The 24,340-nt window shown below is 34.8% G+C and overlaps 1 protein-coding gene across 1 annotated transcript in view; it reads left to right on the plus strand.

Annotated features, from left to right (window-relative positions):
- PTEN (phosphatase and tensin homolog) overlaps positions 1-24,340 on the plus strand; it is an 85,961-nt gene that overhangs the window by 42,322 nt on the left and 19,299 nt on the right. Inside the window, exons 4-6 of the mRNA XM_028512714.2 lie at positions 6,781-6,825; positions 13,978-14,021; positions 15,832-16,070. Of these exons, the coding sequence (XP_028368515.1) occupies positions 6,781-6,825; positions 13,978-14,021; positions 15,832-16,070 (328 nt within the window). The remainder of the gene's footprint in view (positions 1-6,780; positions 6,826-13,977; positions 14,022-15,831; positions 16,071-24,340) is intronic.

Below are 24,340 nucleotides of genomic sequence, written 5' to 3' on the forward strand. Positions count from 1 at the left end.
TTGTGGACTGGAGAGGTGTGGTGGTTAAAGAAATAGAAGGGATGTCTATTTCTGAGGATGTCCCCTCTGAGGAGTTAGGTGTCGTAACCTCACACTGGGCTCCTCAGCCCAGGGTTTCAGTGCCAGAAAGAGAAGTTTCCGTAACTTCTGTCTGTGAAAACCAGAGGTGATTGTTGCTGAGTGAGCTGGAGGCCCGTTTGAGTCCCATGCATTGCTCTATATTTTTCCTTTTTTAAAAAAAGATTTTATGTATTTATTTTTAGAGGGAGAGAGACATCGATGTGTGGTTGTCTCTTGTGTGCCCTGTACTGAGGACCTGGCCCCCAACCCAGGCATGTGCCCTGTCTGGGAATCAAACCAGCATCCCTTTGGTTTGCAGGCTGGCACTCAATCCACTGAACCACCCCATGCATTGTTCTTAAAGGACCAGAACCCATATTTACTTGTTTCCAGACTTACTCACTTTGAACTCCAATGCTGGGGCAGCACCCAGAGGCATATGAAGAGGAACTGACTTGTATTCAGCTTTCGGGCCAGGACTGGAGGGACAACTTTTTTTCCAGACAGAAGTGCTGGTAGACACAGTTCCCTTGTTGAGCCTTTCTTCTAATCCTGCCTATAGGCACTATATCTGAGTCTCTGTTAACCTGGCTAACAACCTGGCCTCACACTGGCGTTTCCTTGGAACTCCATCTGACCAAACTTGTACACCCACCCAAGCCACTTCAAGCAGCTTTTTTATAAAAATGGCCTGTCTCAGCTCTTGCTAGGGATTTTCCTAAAATCTCTCAAAGGTTCACAAACCCCAAACAAGCAGTGGCTGTCCTCAGCATGCCCAGTTCTCTTGCCTATCAGCCCCAAACCTTGCACTAGTGACAGCTGGCCTTGGTTCACAGCTTAGTCTCTCCCAGTTACTTTCAAGCCCAGCACAAGTGGCAGCCATCTGCAGATTATGTTGTAGCTCATACCAGATGTCCCTAGACCAGGCACAGGCAACAGCTGATGTTGCCCTGAACCAAAGCTTTTCTAAGGGGCCCCAGAACTAGCATGTATTGGCCAGCTTCAGACCATACCAGAGCACCACCCAAACACATACACAGAAGATACACCCAAAGGGTGGACTTGACAGACACTAGAGCACCACTAAAGCAAATCCTGCCTCATGGGGTCAGCCCCTTCACAACAGCTCCTCAGATGTAATCATGGCCATTTTTCACAGTCAGTCCGCCTGAGGGTCAGTCCCTCCCATTGAAGTGCCAACAGCCATCAAGGCTCAACTACAACAGGAAGACACACACAACAAGGGACACACCTGAAGCACTCAGCTCAGGTGACCAGGGAGATTTCATGACTAGGTCCCCATAGGATTCCTACTGCATAGGGTCACTCTACCAAGACCAGGAGATGTAGCGACTCAACCTAATACATAGAAACAAACACAGGGAAACAGCCAAAATGAGGAGACAAAGAAATATCCCAAATGAAAGAACAGAACAAAATTCCAGAAAAAGAACCAACGGTGTGATGATTGAGGTGGGGCAAGGGATATACAGGTGATAAATGGTAATGGGGGAAAAAATACAATAAAACTATTATCACACACAAGAAAGAAAAAAAATAAATTGTTTTTACTTCTTTTTGAAACGAAGTTTCAAAAAGACAAGGTAGAGACAAGCAGTCTGTTAGATGCAGAGTTTAAAACACTGATTATAAGGATGCTTAATTAGGGTCATAATAGATGAGCTCAGTGAGAACTTGAACAGAGACAGAAAACATAAAAATGAAGGTAGAAAACATAAAGAACCAGTCAGAAATGGATAGTATAATTGAAATGAATACATTAGAGGGAAGCAACAGATTAGATGAAGCATTGGATCAAATTATCAAATTAGAAGATAAGGTAGCAGAAAACACCCAATCAGAAGAGCATAAAGAAAAGGTTTTTAAAATTTACAATAGTTCCAAGGGGGTCTCTGGGACACCATCAAATGTACTAACCTTCACATCACAAGGGAACCAGGAGAAGAGAGAGAGCAAGGAATTGAAAACCCATTTGAAAACAATAATGAAAGAAACCTTCCCTACTGTGGTGAAGGAAATAGACATACAAGCCCAGGAAGTACAGAGAGTCCGAAACAAGATGAATCCACAGAGGCCCACACCAAGATACAGCATAATTAAAATGGCAAAGGTCAAAGACAGAATCTTAAAAGCAGCAAGAGAAAGTTACCTACAAGGGAGCTCCCATCAAACTGTATACAGGCTGGTTTCTCAACAGAAACTTGCAGGCCATAAAATATTCAAAGTGATAAAAAACAGGGACCTACAACCAAGATTTACTTTACCTAGTAAGGCTATCATTTAGAATCAAAGGACAGATAAAGAGCTTTCCAGACAAAAAATAGCTAGAGTTTATCACCACCAAACTAGTATTATGAGACATGTCAAAGGGTCTTCCTTGAGAAGAAGAAGAAAAGTAAGATAAAAAATATGAGTAGCCCTGGCTAGTGCGGCTTAGTTGATTGGAGCATCATCTTTGAACCAAAGGGTTCTGGGTTCAATTCCCAGACGGGGTACATGCCTAGGTTGCATACTCGGTCCCCAGTAGAGGTGCAAACAAGAGGCAATCAGTTAATGTTTCTCTCTTGCATGGATGTTTCTCTCCTTCCCACTCCCTTCCACTTTCTCTAAAATCAGTAAGTATGTCATCCGGTGAGGATTAAAAAAAGCACGAATAATAAAATTGCAATAACTATGTACCTAGCAGTAGTTAAATTTAAATGTAAATGAAGTAAACACTTTAATTAAAAGATAGGGTAGCTGAATGGGTAAGAAAATAAGGCCCATACACATGGGTCTTATTTCTACAAGAGACCCACTTCAGAATGAAAGACACAAAGAGACTGAAAGTAAAGGGTGGAAGAAGATATTTAATGCAAATGGAAACAAAAAAAAAGTTTGGTTAGCAGTATGTACATCAGACAAAATAGACTTTAAAACAAAGGCTATATAACAAGGGACAAAGGACCCAGCAATTCCACTTCTGAGTATTTATCTGAAGAAACCCAAAACACTAATTCAAAAAGACATACTTGTTTTTATGTTCACTGCAGCATTATTTATAGTAGCCAAGACAGGGAAGTAACCTAAGTGTTCATTGATAGACGAATGGATAAAGTGGTACATATATGTAATGGAATATTACTTGGCCATAAAGAAGAAGGAAAACTTGCCATTTGTGACAACATGGAGGGACCCCTGAGCGCATTATGCTAAGTGAAATAAGTCATACAGGAAAGATAAATACCATATAATTTTACTTGTATGTGGAATCTAAAAAAACGAATGAACAAAACAAACTCATGGGTACAGAGGACATTTTGATGGTTGCCAGATGGAAGGGGAGCTTGGGGAGATGGGTGAAAAATGGGAGGTGATTAAGATGTGCAAATTGCCCTGGGTGGATAGCTCAGTTGGTGAGAGTGTTGTCCCGATATGCCAAGGTCATGAGTTACATTTCTGGTCAGGGCACATACAATAATCAACCAATGAATGCATCAACAAGTGGAACAACAAATCTCAATATCTATCTCTCTCTCTCTCTCTCTCACTCACTCTCACTCACTCTCTGTCTCTCTTTCAAATTAGTAAGTAAAAAAAAAGATACTCAAATTGCTAGTTGCAAAAATTGGGGAATGTATAGTATAATATAGGGAATAAAGTTAGTAATATTATAGTGACTACATATGGTGTCAAACGTGCACTAGATTTATTTGGGTGATCATTTAGAGAGTTATGAATGTTGAATCGCTGTGTTGTACACCTGAAACTAATATAATACTGTATGCCAACTATAACTGAAAATAAGAAATATTATTTAAAAAAATAATCACAAAAAGTGACACATACCTGAAATATTTACCTTAAAAAAGAGTTGTACACATGAAACATTAAAACCAAATAGCTCTACAGGGTTTATTAGCAATCACCACCATAACCAAGAAGGTGGCTACTTTACTTTGTTTCTTCCTACCCTTTGGTATCTTTTTGGTAATCTGGTAAGGCTTATGGACCCCTTCTTAGAGCGACTTTAAATCCATAAAATAAAATTCATGGTATTACAAATAATACTCATTAGTTTTGATTATAGTAGTTATGAAAATATTTAAAAGCCAATTCTCTGATATAATGATGTAATTATTAATGCATTAAGCAATTCCACTGCTGGGATTATACCCTAAGAGTCCTGAAACACCAATTCAAAAGAATTTATGCACCCTTATGTTCATAGCAGTGTTACTTAGAATGGCCAAGTTCAGGAAACAGCTTAAGTGCCTGTCAGTAAATGAGTAGATCAAAAATTGTGGTACGTTTACATAACGGAACGTTATTACACAGTAGAAAGAAAGAAGGAGTTCCTACCTTTTGTTACAGCATGGATGGGACTGGAGAATATTACAGTAAGTGAAATAAGACAGGTGGTGAAAGACAAACACCATATGATTGCACCTATAAGAGGAACCTAATGAACAAAACAAACGAGCAAAATAGAAACAGTGACTGACAGGAATAGATTGACAGTGACCAGAGAGGAGGTGAGAGGGAGATAAGGGTGGAAAGAAGGGAAAGGCTCTATTTAAGGAACATGTAGGAATGACCCATGGACATGGACAACAGGGTGGGGATTGACTTTGGGGGCAGGGCTGGGTAGAGGAGAGCAAAGGGGGAAAAATTGGGACATCTATACTAGAACAACAATAAAATACTGAAAAATACTGGCATGTCTAGTGACTGTTAATTTTGAATTGTTGATTGTAAATATTTTGATATCTGCAACAACTAGTATGACATGAAAAATATCATTTTAATTCCTGACAAAGTTAGAAGTACTGCTTTTATTACTGCTGTAGCATAATTGTTCACATCCAAGTTTATGGTCGCTTTTTTCCCCCTACAACAACAATACATATTTTCAGACTTTCTCTCCAATCTCCTTCTTTCTAATAGTTATATTGTAATTCTTTTGTTATATCATTTTTGTTTTTTTTAATGTGAATATGACTAAATACCAGCCACAGTAAATGATACAGTATATTATGACCATTTTTTCCTGCATATTTTGTTTTCCCTGGAATTAAAATTAATTTTCCTTCTTCCCTCTCTTTTTAATTTCTGTGTTCTTAACTTTAATTCACCCTAAATTTGCAACCCCTGCCAGTTGTATAAATCTCATAGCGTGTTTGAGCACATTTGGTATTATATGGCTTTTATTTTTTCTAAAAGTCTTCTGGTCTGTCCTACCTAATCCAAATTAGTTGTTCTTGAGGCTTGTTGTAATGCTGTGTGCTTGGGATGTTCCTTCACTGTCATTCTTTTTTCTTCTCATGAGTTTGACTCTTCAGGTCCTGGAACACCATCTATTATGGTTTCCTACCCATTTTGGTGGAATGCATCCTCTAGTAACTCCCTGAGATAGAATATATAGAAAGCAGAATTATTTGAGACTTTGCTTATTTAAAAATGCCTTTTTAATATATTCACACTTGATTTATAGTTTCTCTTGGTATGGAGTAATTTTTCCTCAGAGTCTGAAAGTTTTTCCTTATTTTTTTCTAGTTGCTAGTGTTGACATTAGCAGCTAGAAAAAAATGACATTAGTGTCATTATGATTCCAGATTCTTTTTATGAAATCTGTCTCCTCTCAGGCAGCTTCTAGGGTCCGTTTATCTCATCAATATTCAGAAATTTCACTGAGATATGCATGCCTTTATTTGGGTATATTTTCATCATTTTTTGCTGGGTACTCTTTGTGTCTTTCAGTAGGAAATTCGTGTCTTTAAGCTTTGTCTACTTTTCTTGAATTTTCTTCTGTGTTTTCTATTCTTTTCTCTGGAACTCTTACTCCTGTGTTGAACCTCTTGCACTTTAAATCTTACCTTCTGTTTTCTATTTTTTTTTTATTCCGTTTATTTTGATATTTCCCTAGCCTTATACTTTTCTAATTCCTCATAGGGTTAAACAAATTTATATACACAAAGTACTTAATTTACTTAGTGCCTGGCATATAGTAAGTTCTTGTGTTGGGTGTAATTGTTGTTAGTTTCTTAAGTAATTGTTTAGAGGGAAGGGGAGCTTTGGTCTCAATTTTTTTGACTTATTAGCTGTATGACCTTGGGTGAGTCCTACAGTTTCTTTGATACCTACTTTCCTCATCTGTAAAATGTGAATAAGCTCTGTTTTGCCTGTGAACATGAAATGAGAATATATATGTGAAAATTCTTAATAAACTTTGTACAGAGTTAATAGTTACTACTTACATCTTTCAGATATCAAAAGTTTTTAGTTAGAAAGAAAATGGTGGCTTTTAGGGTTATTTTTTAAGATTATTTGATTGCATGTGACTATTTCTCCCAAATCTATATGAGCTAGGTAACGTAAGTTAAATGTTAATGCTACTATTTAAAGAAATTATTTCTTAATACTCAACCTATGTTAGGTTAAAGAGAGATTATGAAAATATTCATCCTATGAAAAGCTCTAACTTTCCTTCAGATTGTATAAATCTGTGTAATGTAATAATTATTTAAGAATGACCTGGTTACTAGTTTTAACCCATGGGAGGAATATTTATTGGAGTTTATTTATTTATTTTTCTATAATGGTATTTGAGACTAGGAAAATAGAAAAAATAGAGTCTGTCTTGGTTTTTCTAATAGTAATATAATTTCAAGTGTTAACTCATTTTTGTTAATGGTGGCTTTTTGTTTGTTTTGTTTTAAGGTTTTTGGATTCAAAGCATAAAAACCATTACAAGATATACAATCTGTAAGTATATTTTCTTATTTGTATGCTTCCAAATACTTCTAAAATAACTGTTAAGTAAAAGTTATTTCCTTGTTAGAATAAGGTCAAGTTAAAGATATATTTGAATAGAACTGTATTCCTAAAACACTTAGTTCAAGAAGTCTGTTTGAGAGCATTGTTAGGTCATTTAGAAAGTGTAGTGATGAGGTAAAACAATGTTGGCACAGATTTATGTTACTTGATCTGCTTTAAATGACTGGGCATCTAGCCCATCTTTGAGTGCATAACCATGTGGTAACTTGAAGTGTAAAATATAGCGGAGCTTCTGTTAAAGCATTAGTGACATCTTCCATGGAGGTATGCTCCACAGTGAATATAATTTTGCTTATTCTGTGTCTCTAGATCACTTGGTTGATGCAGCTCTTGGGGTATTCTTTAACTGCATATAACATTTAAGTTAACTAAAATTGTTGTTTTCTTGGGGCAGAGTTGGAAGGATTGCCCAATTGGTATGGCTAGCTGACCTTATCTTTAACCTTTTTTTTTTTTCGCTGTTGATTTTGTAACTGAGATGTGAAAAGGAAAGAAGAAACAAAAGTGGGCATGGAGTAAAAGGGGGACTAAATGGTAATGGAAAAAAAACCACAATAAAAATAAATAAAATAAAATAAAATTCAACTGGGAAAAAAAAGAAATGTCATTAATATTTTAAAAAAAGAAGAAAGAAACAAAAGTATATATTTAACCATTTCTGCTCTGGAAGACTATTTTTCTTTCCCAAAATAGTGAACATTTTTTATTTTTAAACAAGGGTATGTAAAAATAAAATGTATGATTTTTTCTCCCTAGATTTTATTTTCCCTATGTGATATGTGTGTATATATATATATATATATATATATATACACACATAATGCAGCAGGAAATTTTTTAATCTAAATATATTTATACTAATTCGCTGTTAGTTTTTGTAGCTTATTTGTCAAATGTAAGAACAAGATTCTTTTCTACATTCAATGGACATTTATATCTTCATCAAAAAGTATCTTCTGTGTCTTATTGGCTTGTGAGATATTGCTTTCTTATCTTTAATTTAGTGATCTTTCTTTTCTGATAAGACCTGAGAGTGAAATAGACTCCCATATTGTTTCTTTTAGTGAGTTTTCAACTAATTTCCTCAGATTCACAGAAAAGCAAACATTGTGGACTGCCATTATGAAATGGCATCATAAAATAGACATATAGACATCATAAGATATGTTGTCCATCCAGAGGTAAGATGTAGTTGTAGTCTTTAGGTAATTTATAATATAATGCGAAAGGTAAATAAAGTATTATAGGAGAGATAACTCTTGTATGGAAGAGAACTAAAAGAAAAAGATGTTTGAGTGGGGATGAAAAGAATCAGTAGAGATTGACTCACAGGCCTAGTAGGAGGGGAAGTGGTACTGCAGGCAGGCAGAATGGTATGTAAGAAACTCGTTGGCATACTGTGACAGACAATTCATTATGGTCAGATTATGGTGTGTGTAGTGGGGAGTTGGCTGTGGTAGAAATAGATGACAAGATAAAAGAAAGTAAAAGGCACTATAGAAACAAGTTTAGGTGGGTCCTAGCTTACAAATGGTCTGTGTGGGTGTTACCCTCTTTTCCTGATTAACTTCTTCTACAGAGCCTTGTTTCAGATGCCAGAGAGTTTCTGTGGAGGAAAATAAAAACCACGAAGCTTTGCACTTTTTGAACAACTGGGTCTAGAAGTTAAGTGAAAAAAAAGAAAAAAAACAAGACAAGAACTGTCAAAAACTGGAGTCCATTAAATAAGTCACTAGGTTTAGATTCTCAGGATTATGCATTTAGAGTCCCAGAAGGAAGGTAGAGAAATACTAAAGAAAGATTCTGCCTTTTTCAAAATTTTATTCAAGTTTAGCATTATATTCAAAGATAGGGAAGGAAATTCTTTTCATTCCTGTATGCAGTGGCTTCCTGCTTCCAGAATTTAGGACCTAGGCTTGTATTGTCAGTATCATGGGTCACTTAACATTATTATGATTAAAGTTGGCATTGGGATCTAGCCTGGGAACGTGACTGCCTGTTTGTTTTTGTATTTCCAAACTGTGGACTCCCAAATTAATGAAACGTCTTGTTATTAGTTGAGAATAGCTTTTGGTGCTTTTATTTTAACTCCCTTTCTCCACTCCATTTAATGGAATCATAGACTTTCAGAACTGGAAAGTACCTGAAAGAGATCATTTAGTCCAACCTTCTCATTTTACAGATGGGGAATCTGAGGCCTAGAGAAGTTAAGTGAGTTGAACAAGGTCACACAGGTACATACGGTAGCAGACCATCCATTGTTTATGCCATATTTCCTTCCTGGGATTTTTGTTTGTTTGTTTGTTTGTTTTTTAACCTTCCCAGATTTTACTTACTTGAGAAGTTTGTAGAACCACTAGTTGTAGCATGTTTTGATTTCTTGATGTCACTGTTCAATCTTTTTTACTTTCTTTTTACCTGTTTATATTTCTGGCTCTGGGTAAGTGAGTCTGGCAAGTAGCAGATGTTTCTAATTTATTTCTTTTATATTTAGGATATTAATTATATGTGATATATAGCTTTGCAAACATAAATAGAAATATTAAAATATTTGTACTAGACATATCTGTATTTACTAGTATATTGAACTTTATGGCACTTAATGACATGTGGATGAAAGAGTTCTTACTGTAGAATTGAGTTCTTAATATATAAACAGACTTTATATCTCTATTAGTCATTCATTAGGTTATTCTAAGAAAAGACAAAATTAACCTGACATTAACAAATTTGGGTATACTAATATTTAGTAAAGTAGCTTTTTTTGTACAAGTGTTTGTATTGTATTTTTGTATGTTCCTCTGTATTACCTGTACTCTGGTGGGAGTAAGGGGAGCAGTAGGGGAGATAGGAAATAAAAGCATAATATAGTTCCTGCCTTTGAGGAACCTAAGTGTTCACTGGATACTATGTTTTATTATATTAGGTTGGCCAAAAAGTCTGTTTAGTCTTGTCCGTAAAATAAAAGACACATTTTTTAATTTTCAACAATAACTTTATTGATTTGGGTATTTTGAGTATGTCGGCTGTTTCCTGCATGGTAGAACATTGATTGTTCTAAATGTCTTGATTTGATTGCTATCAACTTCAACTGGTCTTCCTGAACATGGAGCATTGTCCAGCGAGAAATCTCCAGCATGAAACTTTGCAAGCCACTTTTATTTTTTTATAAAATAAATATAAAATATTAAAAATATAAAATATTTTTTTATAAAATAAAAGCTTTTTTTTACTCATTTTTAGAGAGGGAGAGGGAGAGAGAAATATCCCCCAACTGGGGATGTGGCCCACAACCCAGGCATGTATCCTGACCGAGAACTGAACCAGCAACCTTTCAGTCTGCAGGCCGGTGCTTAATCCACTGAGCCACACCAGCAAGGGCTGCAAACCACTTTTAACATTCAGTCAGTCACAGCACCTTCTTCATACACTGCACAAATTATTTTTGCATTTCAGTTGCATTTTTACTTTCTTGAAATAATAAAGCATGATGCCAAAAATGTTACGTATTTACTTCCATCTTCAGTATTAAAATGGGCACACAAAAATTCACCAATTTTGATAAGATTTTTGAAATGCATGCTGATACGACAACTGTTGTCATACAGTCTTACAAAATTGCTTTGAATGAAGTTAAAGACAACTATAAATGCTACTAGAGCCATCTTATGGAAAAAACGAAATGAACTTTTCGGCCATCCCAGTATATTCTGTTTTGTTGTAAACATTTAGCTTTTATTAATGTTTATCCATTTTCCTCTGTAAGATAGGGTTAGCTTCATTAAAGGGAGTAAAGAAGGTGCCCTAACTTGTGGCTCAGTGGATTGACTACCGGCCTGTGGACCAAAAGGTCACCAGTTCGATTCCCAGTCTGGGCACATTCTGGGATTGCAGGCCAGATCCCCAGCTGAGGGAGTGTGAGAGGCAGCTGATCTATGTATCTCTCATACACATAAATACATCAGTGTTTTTTTTTTCTTTCTTTCTCTCTCCCTAAAAAGAAACAGTGTAAAGTTTTCGGACTATAAGACGCACACCCCAAATTTGGGATGAAAGAGGGGGTGCGTCTTATAGTCCGAATGTGGCTTACCTGGCTCACTGTGTGTGGCAGTGGGGCAGGGTCACAGGTTATTAAATATTTTACCACATTTTTGCTTCAAAAATTTTTTTTCCTATTTTCCTCCTCTAAAACCTAGGTGCATCTTATGATATGATACATCTTATAGTCCTAAAAATACAGTAAATAAGATCTTTAAAAAAGAGAGTAAAGAGGAGATGTACATGCCTAGCTGATTCCATGGCAAATCTCACTTCATGGAAGCTTTTTCTATTAATTAATCTTATCCTTTTTTTTTTTACTTTTTGTCTACTACTTCATAAAAACTCTCTTCTTCAAAGCCCCTTTATTTTTCTTGTCTCATGTAAGTAAGTCAATATGAGGTGATGATAAGAAAATACCTTTTGAATTTTCATTCTAAAGAAGTACAAATGATTAATTCTAACAGTCAAGTCCTATTTACTTTATTGCTTTATTTTTGTAACTTCAGTTTAAGTTTGTTGAGAGACTTAATAACATTAAAAAATTTTACAAGAAACTTTTGAGTTTTTTTGTGTGTGTGCATGAAGTTATGACAGAAGGTTTTAATTAAGAAGAAAGTCTTTATTCTTCCCCTACCAATCTATCTGCAGTTCACTTTCATCACTCCCAGTCCTGGTATGCGTTCTCACAAACTCCCTATCCATACCTATAGAGATTTTCATATTGTTTTCATTATCATTATTGTTTTTTTGTTGTTCTAAATACTGCTCTTGTTGGAAGACTGTCTTTGACAAAATTTTGTTACTGCTCTTTTTTAAAACCTATTTTCAATTTTTTTAATTATAAGTAGCAGTATGGAGCAGAACTGGAAAAACTCTGATTTTTATAATCAGAGGTACTGAGCTTGAGTCCTGCCTCTTCCATTTACATAGTATGGTTTGAGGCAAGTTTTTTAGTATGCTTCTAAATCTTAGCTTTTTCATGTATAAAATGGAGATAATTATTAACTGTTATCATATGGTTGTGAGGATGAATCAAAAAACATGGAAACTCCTTTGTAAGTTGTGTGCATTTAGTAGACATTTAGTAACTCAGTATTTCCACTTTCCCTTCATTGCTTCCTCTTAATAGTAATATTTGAGAGTCAGTTTATGAAGTTAGTCTTATGCACTGTTTGTCAAGCAAACATTTTGAGCTCTTGAGAAAGCATGGGAATTTTAGAGAACTGAATCTGCATGAAACTCAAAATGTTTATTTTTGTTGTGCTATCATGAGACCAGCTTCTTAGAGTTGTTTTCTAGCGTATACCTCCCACCTTACCTCCTGAGCCCTATGATTTTTCACTGTTGACCATGTGACTGTTTTCATGGTTAGTCCTCTTCTTTCCACCTGTCATGTTTTTTAATGTTCGTGAGTATGAAATTATTTAATAAGGATGCATATGTGTGCACATGCCATTACTGAATAAATTTTCTTTCTAGCAAAACTCAACATAGTAAATTATAATATGCTAAAATGGAAAAGCTTTGAGCAGTACTATGACAGTTTATTTCAGGTCTGATACAAATTTGTGAATTGTAGTTTTTTTCTAATCAGTTCCACCTTCATGTGGATTTAGGTTTAAAACTGTTTAAAGTAGAGGAACTATACAGATACTTTAAGGATTTCTAAATGTAAAACATAGGTCTACAATTGCTTATTTGAAACTCTTAGGGCCAGTTGTGTTTCAACATTCAAAATTTTTTTCAGTTTTCAGAAAGAGAACAAACTTGGAAACATACAGTTTCTTGTAACACCCTCAGTGGGATTTGAAATGGTACCTAGAATGAAATGTTTGCCTCTTCATTATATTATATTAAGGACTACATATAGCCTCATAAATTAATATCAGGTTCTGCAGCATTTGAGTTTGCCATAAAATTTTTAAAAAGTTAGGTATTTCAAACTTCGGAGACTTTGGAATTGTGGATTAAGGATTTATGGATCTTTGTTTTAAAATGCTAAGTTTTTATTTTAAATAATTTTTAAAAAATCTGATTTGGTTAGTAGTTGAGTTACCAGGATGCTGCTGACCAAAAACTAATATATGGAATCCCTTTCTGAGCCTATTGATGTTTATAAATATGTCTTATTAATTATGAGTAAGCCAGTGTGTGATAACAAATGTGTCACTACTATTGAAAAGATGAATTTTAGCATGCTCCAAGGTAGTGCTAAGTCAGTATTTTACTATTTTGTATTTATTTTACTTATTACTCTAAGACTTCAATTAAAATTTGTAACTTCAGAGAGTATTGAAAAAGATGATGACTTATCTAAAGAGAGAAAGGTCTGGTTTAAAAAAAGTTTAGTCAGTGTTGTGTCTGAGTAGATTAGCATCATTAGTTTCTTTACTTTTCCTTTGTACTTATAGTTTCACTATTTAACATTTCTAAAAATAGTTTGAGAAAACTGTATGTGCACAACTGTGAAGTAAAGATGTTATGAAAACTAGTTATTTAAAAAACTCCATTAGCATACAAAATTTTCATAGGAAATTTGAAGGTATAAATGCAGCTGAATTTACATTGTTGTTTATTAATGACTTCACAAGTTTTGTAAGCAAATGTATAAGCTCTAATTGCATATACTTAACATTTTAGTCTTGGTTTCCTTAATTGTAAAATGGGAATAATAACAGAACCTACTTCAGGATTAAAGAAATAGTTAATATAAAATACTTATCATATCCTGGCTGGTGTGGCTCATTGGATTGAGTGCCAGCCTGTGAATCAAGGGGTTGCTGGTTCAATTCCCAGTCTAGGACACATGCCTGGGTTGTGAGCCAAGTCCTTAGTGGGAGGCATATGATAGACAACCACACACTGATGTTTCTCTCCCTTTTTCTCCCTCCCTTCCCCTATCTAAAAATAAATAAATCTTTTAAAAAAAATACTTAGCATAATGCTGGGTACACCTTATAAAGGTTCAGAAAGTGTTTGTTCTACTTTTTTCTTAATTGTAAAAGATAACTTTATATCACATTTAAACTTCTCTTTTAGATGTGCTGAAAGACATTATGATACCGCCAAATTTAACTGCAGAGGTAGGTGTAAATGCACTTTATTATGCTAAATAACTTAAAATCAAGAGACCGAGTCTTACTGTCATAGCAATAGTAAGTAATCTCTATTAGTAAGTGAGATAAGTACTTGCCTTAAAGGTGGTCTTTGAAAATTAGAATTTTGTTAATGTGTTTTAGGAAACAAGTACCATATAAATGTGCAAGAAATATTAGAAAACTAAATTGCAGAATGGACTATAAATTAGAAATTTCTAGACTAATAATAAAATAAGGAAAAGGTTATATCTGCTTTGTGAGGCGTTTGGTGTCATAGTAAGATGTTATTATACAGAGAAAGCAGAACAACTTAACTCTATCAAGGAGCGTGACCTAAAAGGTGGAAAAGGATATTAACAAATATGGGTAAGGGGAGCCTGATAGGTGAGAGCAGGGAACTGCTTTCAATGTTATTCTTCAGGTAAGATCAGTTCTATCTCAAAGCCCACAAAAACTTGCACTTGTATTTGTGGACCCCCTTGAGCCGTGAGAGAACTGGAGAGTTGAGAAGCTTGGCAGATGCTGTTAAAAGAAAGTGAGTACCATGAGCTACAAATTGATGTATTTGCCATTGATGCCTCCTGAAAACCTAGAATGGACTTTCAAACAGTTGGTTTGAGGATTCAAAAGCACTAATGGTGAGAGTTGGTATAATCACTAAGAATGTTTCTATTTTGGTGAATTTAGGCTACTGCTTAGTAGGCATAGCTTGTTCTGGTCAAGGTTTATCTGCCTTTAAATTGATGTTTAACAGGTTTTCCTAGATGTTTTTGTGTGCCATGGGGGAAATGAAGATAGAATGATAGTAGGCAGATGACTAAGTGAAAGCTGTCCCCATAACTCCCTGTAATGGTAGTCATTGTCTACCAGAAGAGTTATCCTGTCACAGCAAAGGACTTAATTGATTTTATCCTGTGCCACACTATGCCTTGGTTGAAAATACAAGACATACTTTTTACGTATTTAGATGATACAGGATAATGAGGTAACATTAGATGTCAGAATGTTTAAGGGTCTTAATAGAGTGGAGTTAAGGCAGATTACAAAATAAGGTGAAATTTAATAGTGATATATTTAAAATCCCATTTTTTTTTAAGTTTGTAGACAAATTTTTAAAAACGTTACTCTGACTGTAGGGTACAGAGAAGTTTTGGGTTCTTAATAAGCCGTGTGAAAAGACCTGAAACTATTTTATAAAATTTACTACAACTGTATAATTTTTATAAGTACTTTTTTCATTTTCTTTTGTAAATGCTTTTTGAAGTCAGTGTATACAACACTAACATTTGCAAGAAGTAACACTTAATATTTTTACTATATGAAGTTTAAAATACAGTCTTTTATGCAGTCCTTTCTATTATTGATTTATTAATAGTTTTTCTTTTGAATATGTTTTGTGGTGATGCAATATTACAAGTATTACTATTCTTTTTATTAGAAAATGTATTCAGAGTCTGGACAAGATGCTTACGTGACATTTCACTTTGAGTTCACTTCCACCTCTGATACGCTGTGACCTGTGCTACTTTCTCATAGCAAAATTTCCTTCTTCATCAAGTGGGGAAAATAATACTTGGCCTCCCTGTCTATAGTGGATAAGTTTAATAGTTAACAAGAGACTATTTCTATTCAAAAATTAGAAAATTATCAGACAAATTATTTTTCTTTGGATTTAAGTTTTTATTTTAAACATCTGTTGATCTTATATGCAGCATTTCTAAAGTTAACTTACTTTTAATAAACAATTCAGAAGAGATTTTTCTCTCAGTCTGAGGTTATCTTCTTTTTATCACAGTTGCACAGTATCCTTTTGAAGACCATAACCCACCACAGCTAGAACTTATCAAACCCTTTTGTGAAGATCTTGACCAATGGCTAAGTGAAGATGACAATCATGTTGCAGCAATTCACTGTAAAGCTGGAAAGGGACGAACTGGTGTAATGATTTGTGCATATTTGTTACATCGGGGCAAATTTTTAAAGGCACAAGAGGCCCTAGATTTCTATGGGGAAGTAAGGACCAGAGACAAAAAGGTAAGTTATTTTGATATTTTTCTTTCCTTTTCTTAGATCTAAGAATTTATTTGAAAATAGATTTTTAAAAGGAAAGTTGGTAACCTCATGTTTTTCTCCTAAAAATTTAAATCAGTTACTACCTTAATTTTTTTTTCCTTACCCAAGGATTTGTCCATGAATTTCAGATAGAGACAGAAACAGGGAGAGACAGAGAAAGACAGAGAAACACCAACTGGTTGCCTCCCATTCATGCCTTGACTGAGGATCAAACCTGCAGCCTTTTGGTGCATGGGACAACACTAACCGACTGAGCCACCCAGCCAGGGCCTACTTTAACTTTTATATGAGTAAATGACTGACTTAATTTTCCTGTGTATACTAGCATTTTTGTGTCATTCTAGCAAATCTTACCCATTAACTGTAGTGCATATTCAGTTTCAGAATACTTAAAAAGCCTTTTAAACAGCAGCAGCATGATCAAAAGTAAGCTTGATATTTCTGAAGCTTGGTTGGGAATAAAATGTTTGGATAATAGCTTGAATGCCATCATTACCTAGTAAAGTATGATCTTTACTCTTAAAATATGTAAAGATTATTCTTTAAATACATATTAATGTAAGTAGTTAAGAATAGTCAGAAGTTCTTCTCTTATTCAGAAGAATAAAGTGCGTCCTTGGGTTGATAACACTGGAATGAATTCCAGAGCAGACAGCCTAAGATGTTTACCTCCATTCATCCTTTCATCTAGCAGGTGTGTCCAGCCTGTGGCCCAGGATGGCTGTGAATGTGGCCCAACACAAAATCATAAATTTACTTAAAACATTGAGATTTTTTTTGATGATTATATGTCGCAGTGTATTTGAAATGTGCCCCAAGACAACTCTTCTTCTTCCATTGTGGCGCAGAGACACCAAAAGTTTAGACACCCCTGAGAGGGAAACTATTGCTTCTGCTGATTAAAACTATAGAAGGTAAATTGTTTTTACTGAAGTAAATAAATGCAGGACACAGGAAAAGAGACTTAATTGGAAGAAAACCATATAGAAATGGATCAAATTAAAATGACAGTTACAGAAGCAGTGGTAGAAATTTAAAACAGGGTTTATGAGCAGCAACCATTTTGGTAGTTGAAAAGAAATCAGGTAAAAAGAATTTAATATAAAAAATAGAAAAGTTGTGTTATGTGGAACCAGAGCACTAGATTTAAGCTAGGGGCTCTTAAACTATTTATGTATGTTATATACCTTTTAAAAATATGGTGAAGGCTATAAATAGTCTCTCCAAAAATGTGCATGATATACATGGACATAAAATTGTTCCTAGCAGTTTTTAATTGCACTGAACACTATTTTTAAAGAAAGAATGTAAAAGAAATCTTCATAACAATTATGCCTCTTTTTGTTATGCAAAAATCAGTGGCCACTCCTTGAGAATGACTAAATCTAAGTGGAGCAAATGAACCAAAATTAAGCTTTAGTTCTGCTCAATAGTAAATTTTAATGAAAGGGCTTCTATTACATAGCTTTTAAATAACACATTCAAACTATTCCATTGTCTTTGACTTGGCAATCTTTCAGTCATATTTGATATCCAATCAGTTTTGGCTTTTAAATAACACATTCAAACTATTCCATTGTCTTTGACTTGGCAGTCTTTCAGTCATATTTGATATCCAATCAGTTTTGACTTTGTTTTTGGTCAAAATGAGTACTAAAAATCCTATATCGTGAAAGAATGAGAGAGCAAGTGGAGTCTGTAGGTTTTCTTGTCAGATGAGAAAGTAGTATTGTGTCAAGTAGTTGGTTGGGCATTGTCCCTTAAAGGGAAAGGTCCCTGGTTCATTTTTTGGTCGGGATACATGCCCGGGTTGTGGGCCCCATTCCAGGTAGGTTGGGGCATGTGCAAGAATCAACCAATCGATGTTTCTCTTTTCTCTCTCCCTTCTCCACTCTCTAAGAATTAATAAATAAAATCTAAAAAGTAAAAATAAAAAAGAAGAAAAAGAATTTTCTAAGATTCTTCAGATAAATTCATGTTGAATCATTGTCTTTGTCTTCTAGTTAATAAGATCATTTTTGGCAGACCCTGACATAATGCTGTGTTGGAACTGTAAATGAGTTTATACTGTATTTTACCCAGTTAATGGCAGTTAAAATTCTGGCTGTAGATTTGTCTTCTGAAAGCCAGTGTTATGGGTAGCAGAGAATTTCATACTTGCTCCCACTTCTTGACAAACCTCTTGAGAAGCCCTTGATTGAAAGTCTTGGCTTTTATGACTTTGGCAACTTCCATAACAGATTTTTCATGACAAATCCTCTTGCATAGGCTAGGCTATGATTCAAGGCTTGGCACTCATGAAGCAGTGGAATACTTTGACAGCAACAGATAAGATTTCTCTTAGAATTGATTGTGGAGTCTTTCACCGCAGTACATAGTGATGAACAAAGTGGTGAGTCACAGTGACATGCAAAACTCCTCTACCAAAGCAGCAAAACCAGATGTTTTGCCAGGCATTAAGGTGTACTGTCTGTCTGGAGGATACTGAGATTTCTTCAGGAGAAAGTATTTTTTTGTTTCTGTTTCTGTTTTTGTTTTTTTGGCAAAGAAACTTCACCATTTTGAAACTGTTTATGTCCCTTGAAGTTTCCAAAAAGGACTCTAAAGAATTGTTCTTTGATTGTGTCACCATGAATTTATTTGATGAAAATTAGTAGCTGGCTAAGCTGAGAAGTCGTATGGTGAAGGAAAGTGACATTTCCAGTCCTTTCATGACCTGCTTAATAGTTTTAGGGGGGGAAATGTCTTTTGTTTTGAAATGGATGAAAATTGTTTAACACAGATACTGCAACAGTTTTAGTTTTCTATTGCAAGCTACAAATATTTGTTACCATTTCTAAGGTATTTGCCTTCACCACATTGAGGTATGTGACTTTTTTGTTTGTTTGGCATTGTAGCCAACAGCTTGGTAGAGGATGCTGAAGGATTTTGAGTTGGGAGCAAATAAAAATTTTGTAGTGGTCTGACCTTTTCTAACTGAGCTGTGCTCTCATACTTTCAATCTTTATTCCTCTCTTTCCTTCCTGTTACACCGTTCCCACCCCCCACCCCCACCACCACAACACACATATGCTTATACACGCTTTCTGATGGAGGTGCTTCACGATAGATGACTGCATGCTTCTAATACTGGGAAATAACCACAGAAAAAGCATGTGGGATATTCCACAGAAAAATCAAGTCTCCATAATCAAAAAGTGAGGACATATTTTAATTTGTCAGTTGGAAGATACTTTAGTCATCCCAATCTGGTAATATTGGCAATTCTGTTACTCCATAGAGATGAGGAGAGACTTGATATGGCAAGCCCTATGGGACAGTGTTATGACATTAGGGGCAAGAGTGAAAAGATAGCAGAGAAATATTTATGGAAAGAAAATGTAAAGTTTTTAGTGTTATGTGGAAGAAGGTAATAGTACCTGCATCAGCAGCAGAGCTGCTGTAGGCACAGCATATTCTTATAGGTTGTACTCTCCCCAGAGTATAAGGCGCTGGACTTAGAAAATGAGGTTTGTATACACTGTTAAGGATATATGCAGTAAAATTGTAATGTTTAGCTGTTCCATGATATTAGGATTCAGAGTTGAGTAATTTACCAAAATTGATCACTCTTAGCATCTTGTAATCAGATCATCGAGATCTGCTGTGCTTAGCTCATGGTTAATTAATATACCTAGACCATTTTTTAAATGAATTATTCATGTGCTCTAAAGGAATATCTTAATGTGCTTCTACCTTTATCCCTGTGTATACTATAAAAGCTAAAGTGAAATGTATAAGTAGACATTGTTGTCAAAGCTATATTTTTCTAAACAGTGCCATTTGCATTTTAGGTTGAAACAGCATTAGAAAACTAATACAGTGGATAAAGTCATAGGGTTTTTTGTTTGTTTGTTTTTGTTTTGCAGGAATGTTTCTTATTGTATAGATGATAAAACTTGAGGCCTAGGAAGATGAAGTGCTTTAAGATTATCCAGTTAATGATAGCATTTAGAGTGAAATTTGAGTTCCCTGGCACACTGTTGATCCTCTTTCTACACTATTAAGCCCACAAATCCTGGAACTGCAAAAGAATTTTGAGACTTCAAAATTAATCTGTGCAGGCTCAAGCTCTCCTGAGAGGTCATGTAATGCTGATGAAATTGGCCAGTTTTGAAAGGCTTCTCAATTTATATTCTTCTTTATAGATGCTAGGGCATTTAATCCCTTATTTAAGTAATTAATAGTTAAAAACATTTAAATATATTACATGTTTACCTAATGGTTGGAATACTAATGAAATACTATATTTTTAAACTTTAAAGACTAACTAATTTCATCGTAAGAAAACTTAGCTGAGCATAAGCTGTGATACAACTGTGGAGTTATTCCAGAGAAGAGTCTTATAATTAATATAATTGATTATCCCAAGTAGTTTTATTCTTGAAACATCTGCTAATAGATGTATTCTCTTGACAGTATTTCCTTTTAGGTTGAGTCTTTAAGTTTGCATTTTTGTAATAGTGAACTACTGTTATAGGAGACGCATACAGTTTACCAATTTTTAGTTTATGTTTGATTAATTTTATTAGGACTATTTTTAAAGTTGTTTTGCTTATGTCCTTAATTTTAATTATAGAGAAACATTAGGAAGCTGAAGAAGATTGTGTTCTGACATTTATTTATATAGGAGTACAGTTTCTTCTTCTCTTCCTCCTCTTCTCCCTCCTGCCTCTACTCTGTCTGCCGCAGCCCCCTGCCACCTCTATTTTCTCTCTTCCCCTTCTTCCCTCTTCCTCTCCCCCTCCCCCTTGTTTCAAGGAAAGAGGATCCAGTTTTCATGTTTTGGTGAAGGATTTGTAGACTGCAGAGATTTTCCCCAGAATAATGTGGTACAGAGTCTTAACATTTTCTCAGCACACAGAATGCAAATTAGATGGCAGAGTGGTGGGTGCCAGCTTACCTACCATAAAATGTGTCTTTGTGTTAGTAATGCCCAATTAATATTTCAGGTTTTGAATGTTTGGTAGAAGTAAAAGTACAACTGATACCTCCTATAAAAAATGTTTTCTGAAAGTGGGATAACTTCTTGAGGAAAGGAAGACTCCTATCTTTCTCATTCAATAAAGAGGCAATTATGGCCCTGGCTGGCACAGCTCAGTGGGTTGAGTGCGGGCTGTGAACCAAAGTGTCGCAGGTTCGATCCCCAGCCAGGGTACATGCCTGGGTTGCAGGCCATGACCCCCAGCAACCGCACATTGATGTTTCTCTCTCTATCTCCCTCCCTTGCCTCTCTAAAAATAAATAAATAAATAAATAAATAAATAAATAAATAAGAAAATTTTAAAAAATAAGGCACTTGTACACAGAGTAAGTGTTTCCTTAAATTAAAAAAAAAAGAGGCAATTATGTTCCACTTCCATAAGGTAATTCCTAGGGTTGTTTCCAGTCTAATCCTATGCCTCACACTGCTTGCATTTGCACTAATGTTTCAGAATTGTAATCAGTAACTCACAGTATTTGTTGTAAGCTATGAATAAAGAGTTAAAACATCTTACAAGTACTGGTTAAGTATATATTTTGGAAAGATTTCCAAATTTTCTGAATTTAAAGAGACAAACTTTTAAAATATGACAAATTTCCCCAGAATCTCTGCTACACTCTCTTTCCCTTGCCTTCTGCCTTTCAGGTGGTAGTAGTATTGGAGCTTTTGATGTTTTCCCAAAGCAATTATTAGAATAAAATTCCTATATGTTATGATCTCTGTAAGAGAGCTTATTAACCTATCTGTAATGAAAGCTTAACTATTCTATTAATAAATGCTAACTTTATTCTAAGTGATACCAAGAAGATGGAATTTTCTCATTTCTCTAAAGAATGAATTTTTATGTCCTATGACATTTTAATCAGGTTACTTTTTTCTAGTCTATTTATTAAATTTCCCCATATAGGAACTTAATGAAATTTTTATTATTTTCTCTTCATTTAAAACAAAATAAGCTATAATTATCCTCTTTTTCAGCTTTTAAAAAACTCAACATAACATTTTTATTTTTTCTAATATGTTCTTCTGGGCTAAACTGTGTTCTTCTGATATATTCATAAAATTGTAAGGTTTAAAAAAAATTTTTAAAAAATCTCACTCAAGGACATGCTCATGGATTTTTAGAGAGAGGGGTAGGGAGGGAGAGAGAGGGAGAGAAACATTGACGCGAGAGAAAAACATGGATCAGTTGCTTTTCCTGTGTGCCCTTAGTGAGGACCTAACCCACAATCTAGGCATGTACCCTGACCGGGAATTGAACCTGTAACCCCTTGGTTTATGAGATGGCACTCCAACCAACTGAGCCACCCTGGCCAAGGCTAAAATTGTAAGATTTTTATACCTTGAAGGACCTCAGTAATTATTTAATTCAGTCTTATTCTAATGTAAATGATAAAACAGATCTGCAAATATTAATCTGTCCTGGGTCATTTAATCTTGTCTGCATAATAATTCAAAACTATACCTACCTCCCAAACACAAATCCAGTATTTTTTCTACTGTACTATGTTCTCTTGTTTAAATTATTTTTCTTTATTATTTTGATTCCAAAAAAGACATATAAACTCAAAAGGGGGGGAAAGCAGTGGTATGATGTGTAAGAACTCTAAGCATTTTCAGTTGACTTGAAATTGATAAACAGAAGGAGATGCTTATTGGCTTGTATTACCCTAAAAATGCTCTGGCCTGGATCTAGGTGCTTAACAAATGTCAGGAATCTCTCTCACCTCTCTCCTTTCCTCTGTATATATTATGTTTAGGCAGGCTCTCTGTAATACAATGGCAGGGGATGGCTCCCAGCTGGTCCAGCTTTACAATCTGCCTGCTTTAGCAACTACAATGGGAGGAGAGCTACAATTTGAGCAGAAATTTATAGATCAGGTTCTAATTTAACTGGATTAGGGCATGCACCCATTCCTTAACTAAACATTCTTGCCAGAGGCTTGGAGCGTATATATGGAGCTGAAGAATAAGGTCCACCTCTGATGCCCCCAAACCACAGGGAGAATGATAGCTTCCCAAAGGGGAAAGGATGCTGTGCTGAGAGGAGAATGACAGTTGTCTGCTTCATATTAATCTCAAGGATTCTGTGGTTCATACACCACTGTTTAATACATTAGACTTAAATTAGTTGCGTAGAATTGAAGCACTGTGATACTCCAAACTTTGGAGATTCTTTATAGATAAGAAAAATAAGAGCTCAAAGAGGTATTTTTTTTTATCACATAGTTAGTAGGCATGCTGTCAGTAAAACCCAGGACATAGGAATAAAAAGTTTGAGAATCAGATTCACATTTAGGTTCAGATGCAGGCTTTGAACAAGATAATTAGTGTGTACTGGGAAATAAGAGGTGATAAATCTCTTACAAAGTTGTAGTAGGGTTAGAGATACATGTAAAATGTTTGGCATGTAGTTTAATATGCAATAACTACTATTATACATTGTCACATTTCTTCCTTTGTTGAATTACTTTCCTATAATAATCTCATTGTAATCAGTCCGAGCTATAAACAAATACTATATATTAAAATACCTACATTATTTTTGAGTTTAGAAGTGCCAGTGAAAAGTTTACTGAAGTAGAAAATTACTTTTTTAACGGAGGAGTCTAGGTTGTGAATTCATCATAGAGAAGATGATCTGAGAGTATTGATACACAGTATAAACAAAACATTACATATCTTGTGGTATCTAAGTGGTATTCTGGTCTGGTAGTATTCTAGGTTTGGAAGATATACATAACCTATACTTTTAAGTTTCTGTTTCTTAGGAGATTAATTATACACAGATTTACATAAAACAACTCAGGTTAAAAAATAGTTTGTTAAAGATAAATCAAGCAAATGTAAATTTCAAAAGCAGATGATAGAATATCAGTACATTTATACCTAAAACACATACAACTGGATCAAGAATGTCATTTTCTATCAACACAGGGTACACTCCACAATGAAGACTTAGAAGTTAAAGACTCGTGTTAAATATAACATCAAAATATATTAAGTAAAAGGTAAAAGAAGAAAAGAAAAAATTGATAGAAAAGCAACTATAGTAGGAATCTTCAATATACTTTAAGATCAAGAAGGTACAAAGTAAGATATGTAAATAGGTTGATTAACATAATGAAACCAGCCCCTAAGAATGTATTTTTGTGATTCTTTAAACAGTTACCAAGATTAGTAATTCATTATGCCAACTACAAAGAAA

Source organism: Phyllostomus discolor, chromosome 5, assembly GCF_004126475.2.
Source record: "Phyllostomus discolor isolate MPI-MPIP mPhyDis1 chromosome 5, mPhyDis1.pri.v3, whole genome shotgun sequence".
In the NCBI taxonomy this organism is placed as follows: Eukaryota; Metazoa; Chordata; class Mammalia; order Chiroptera; family Phyllostomidae; genus Phyllostomus; species Phyllostomus discolor.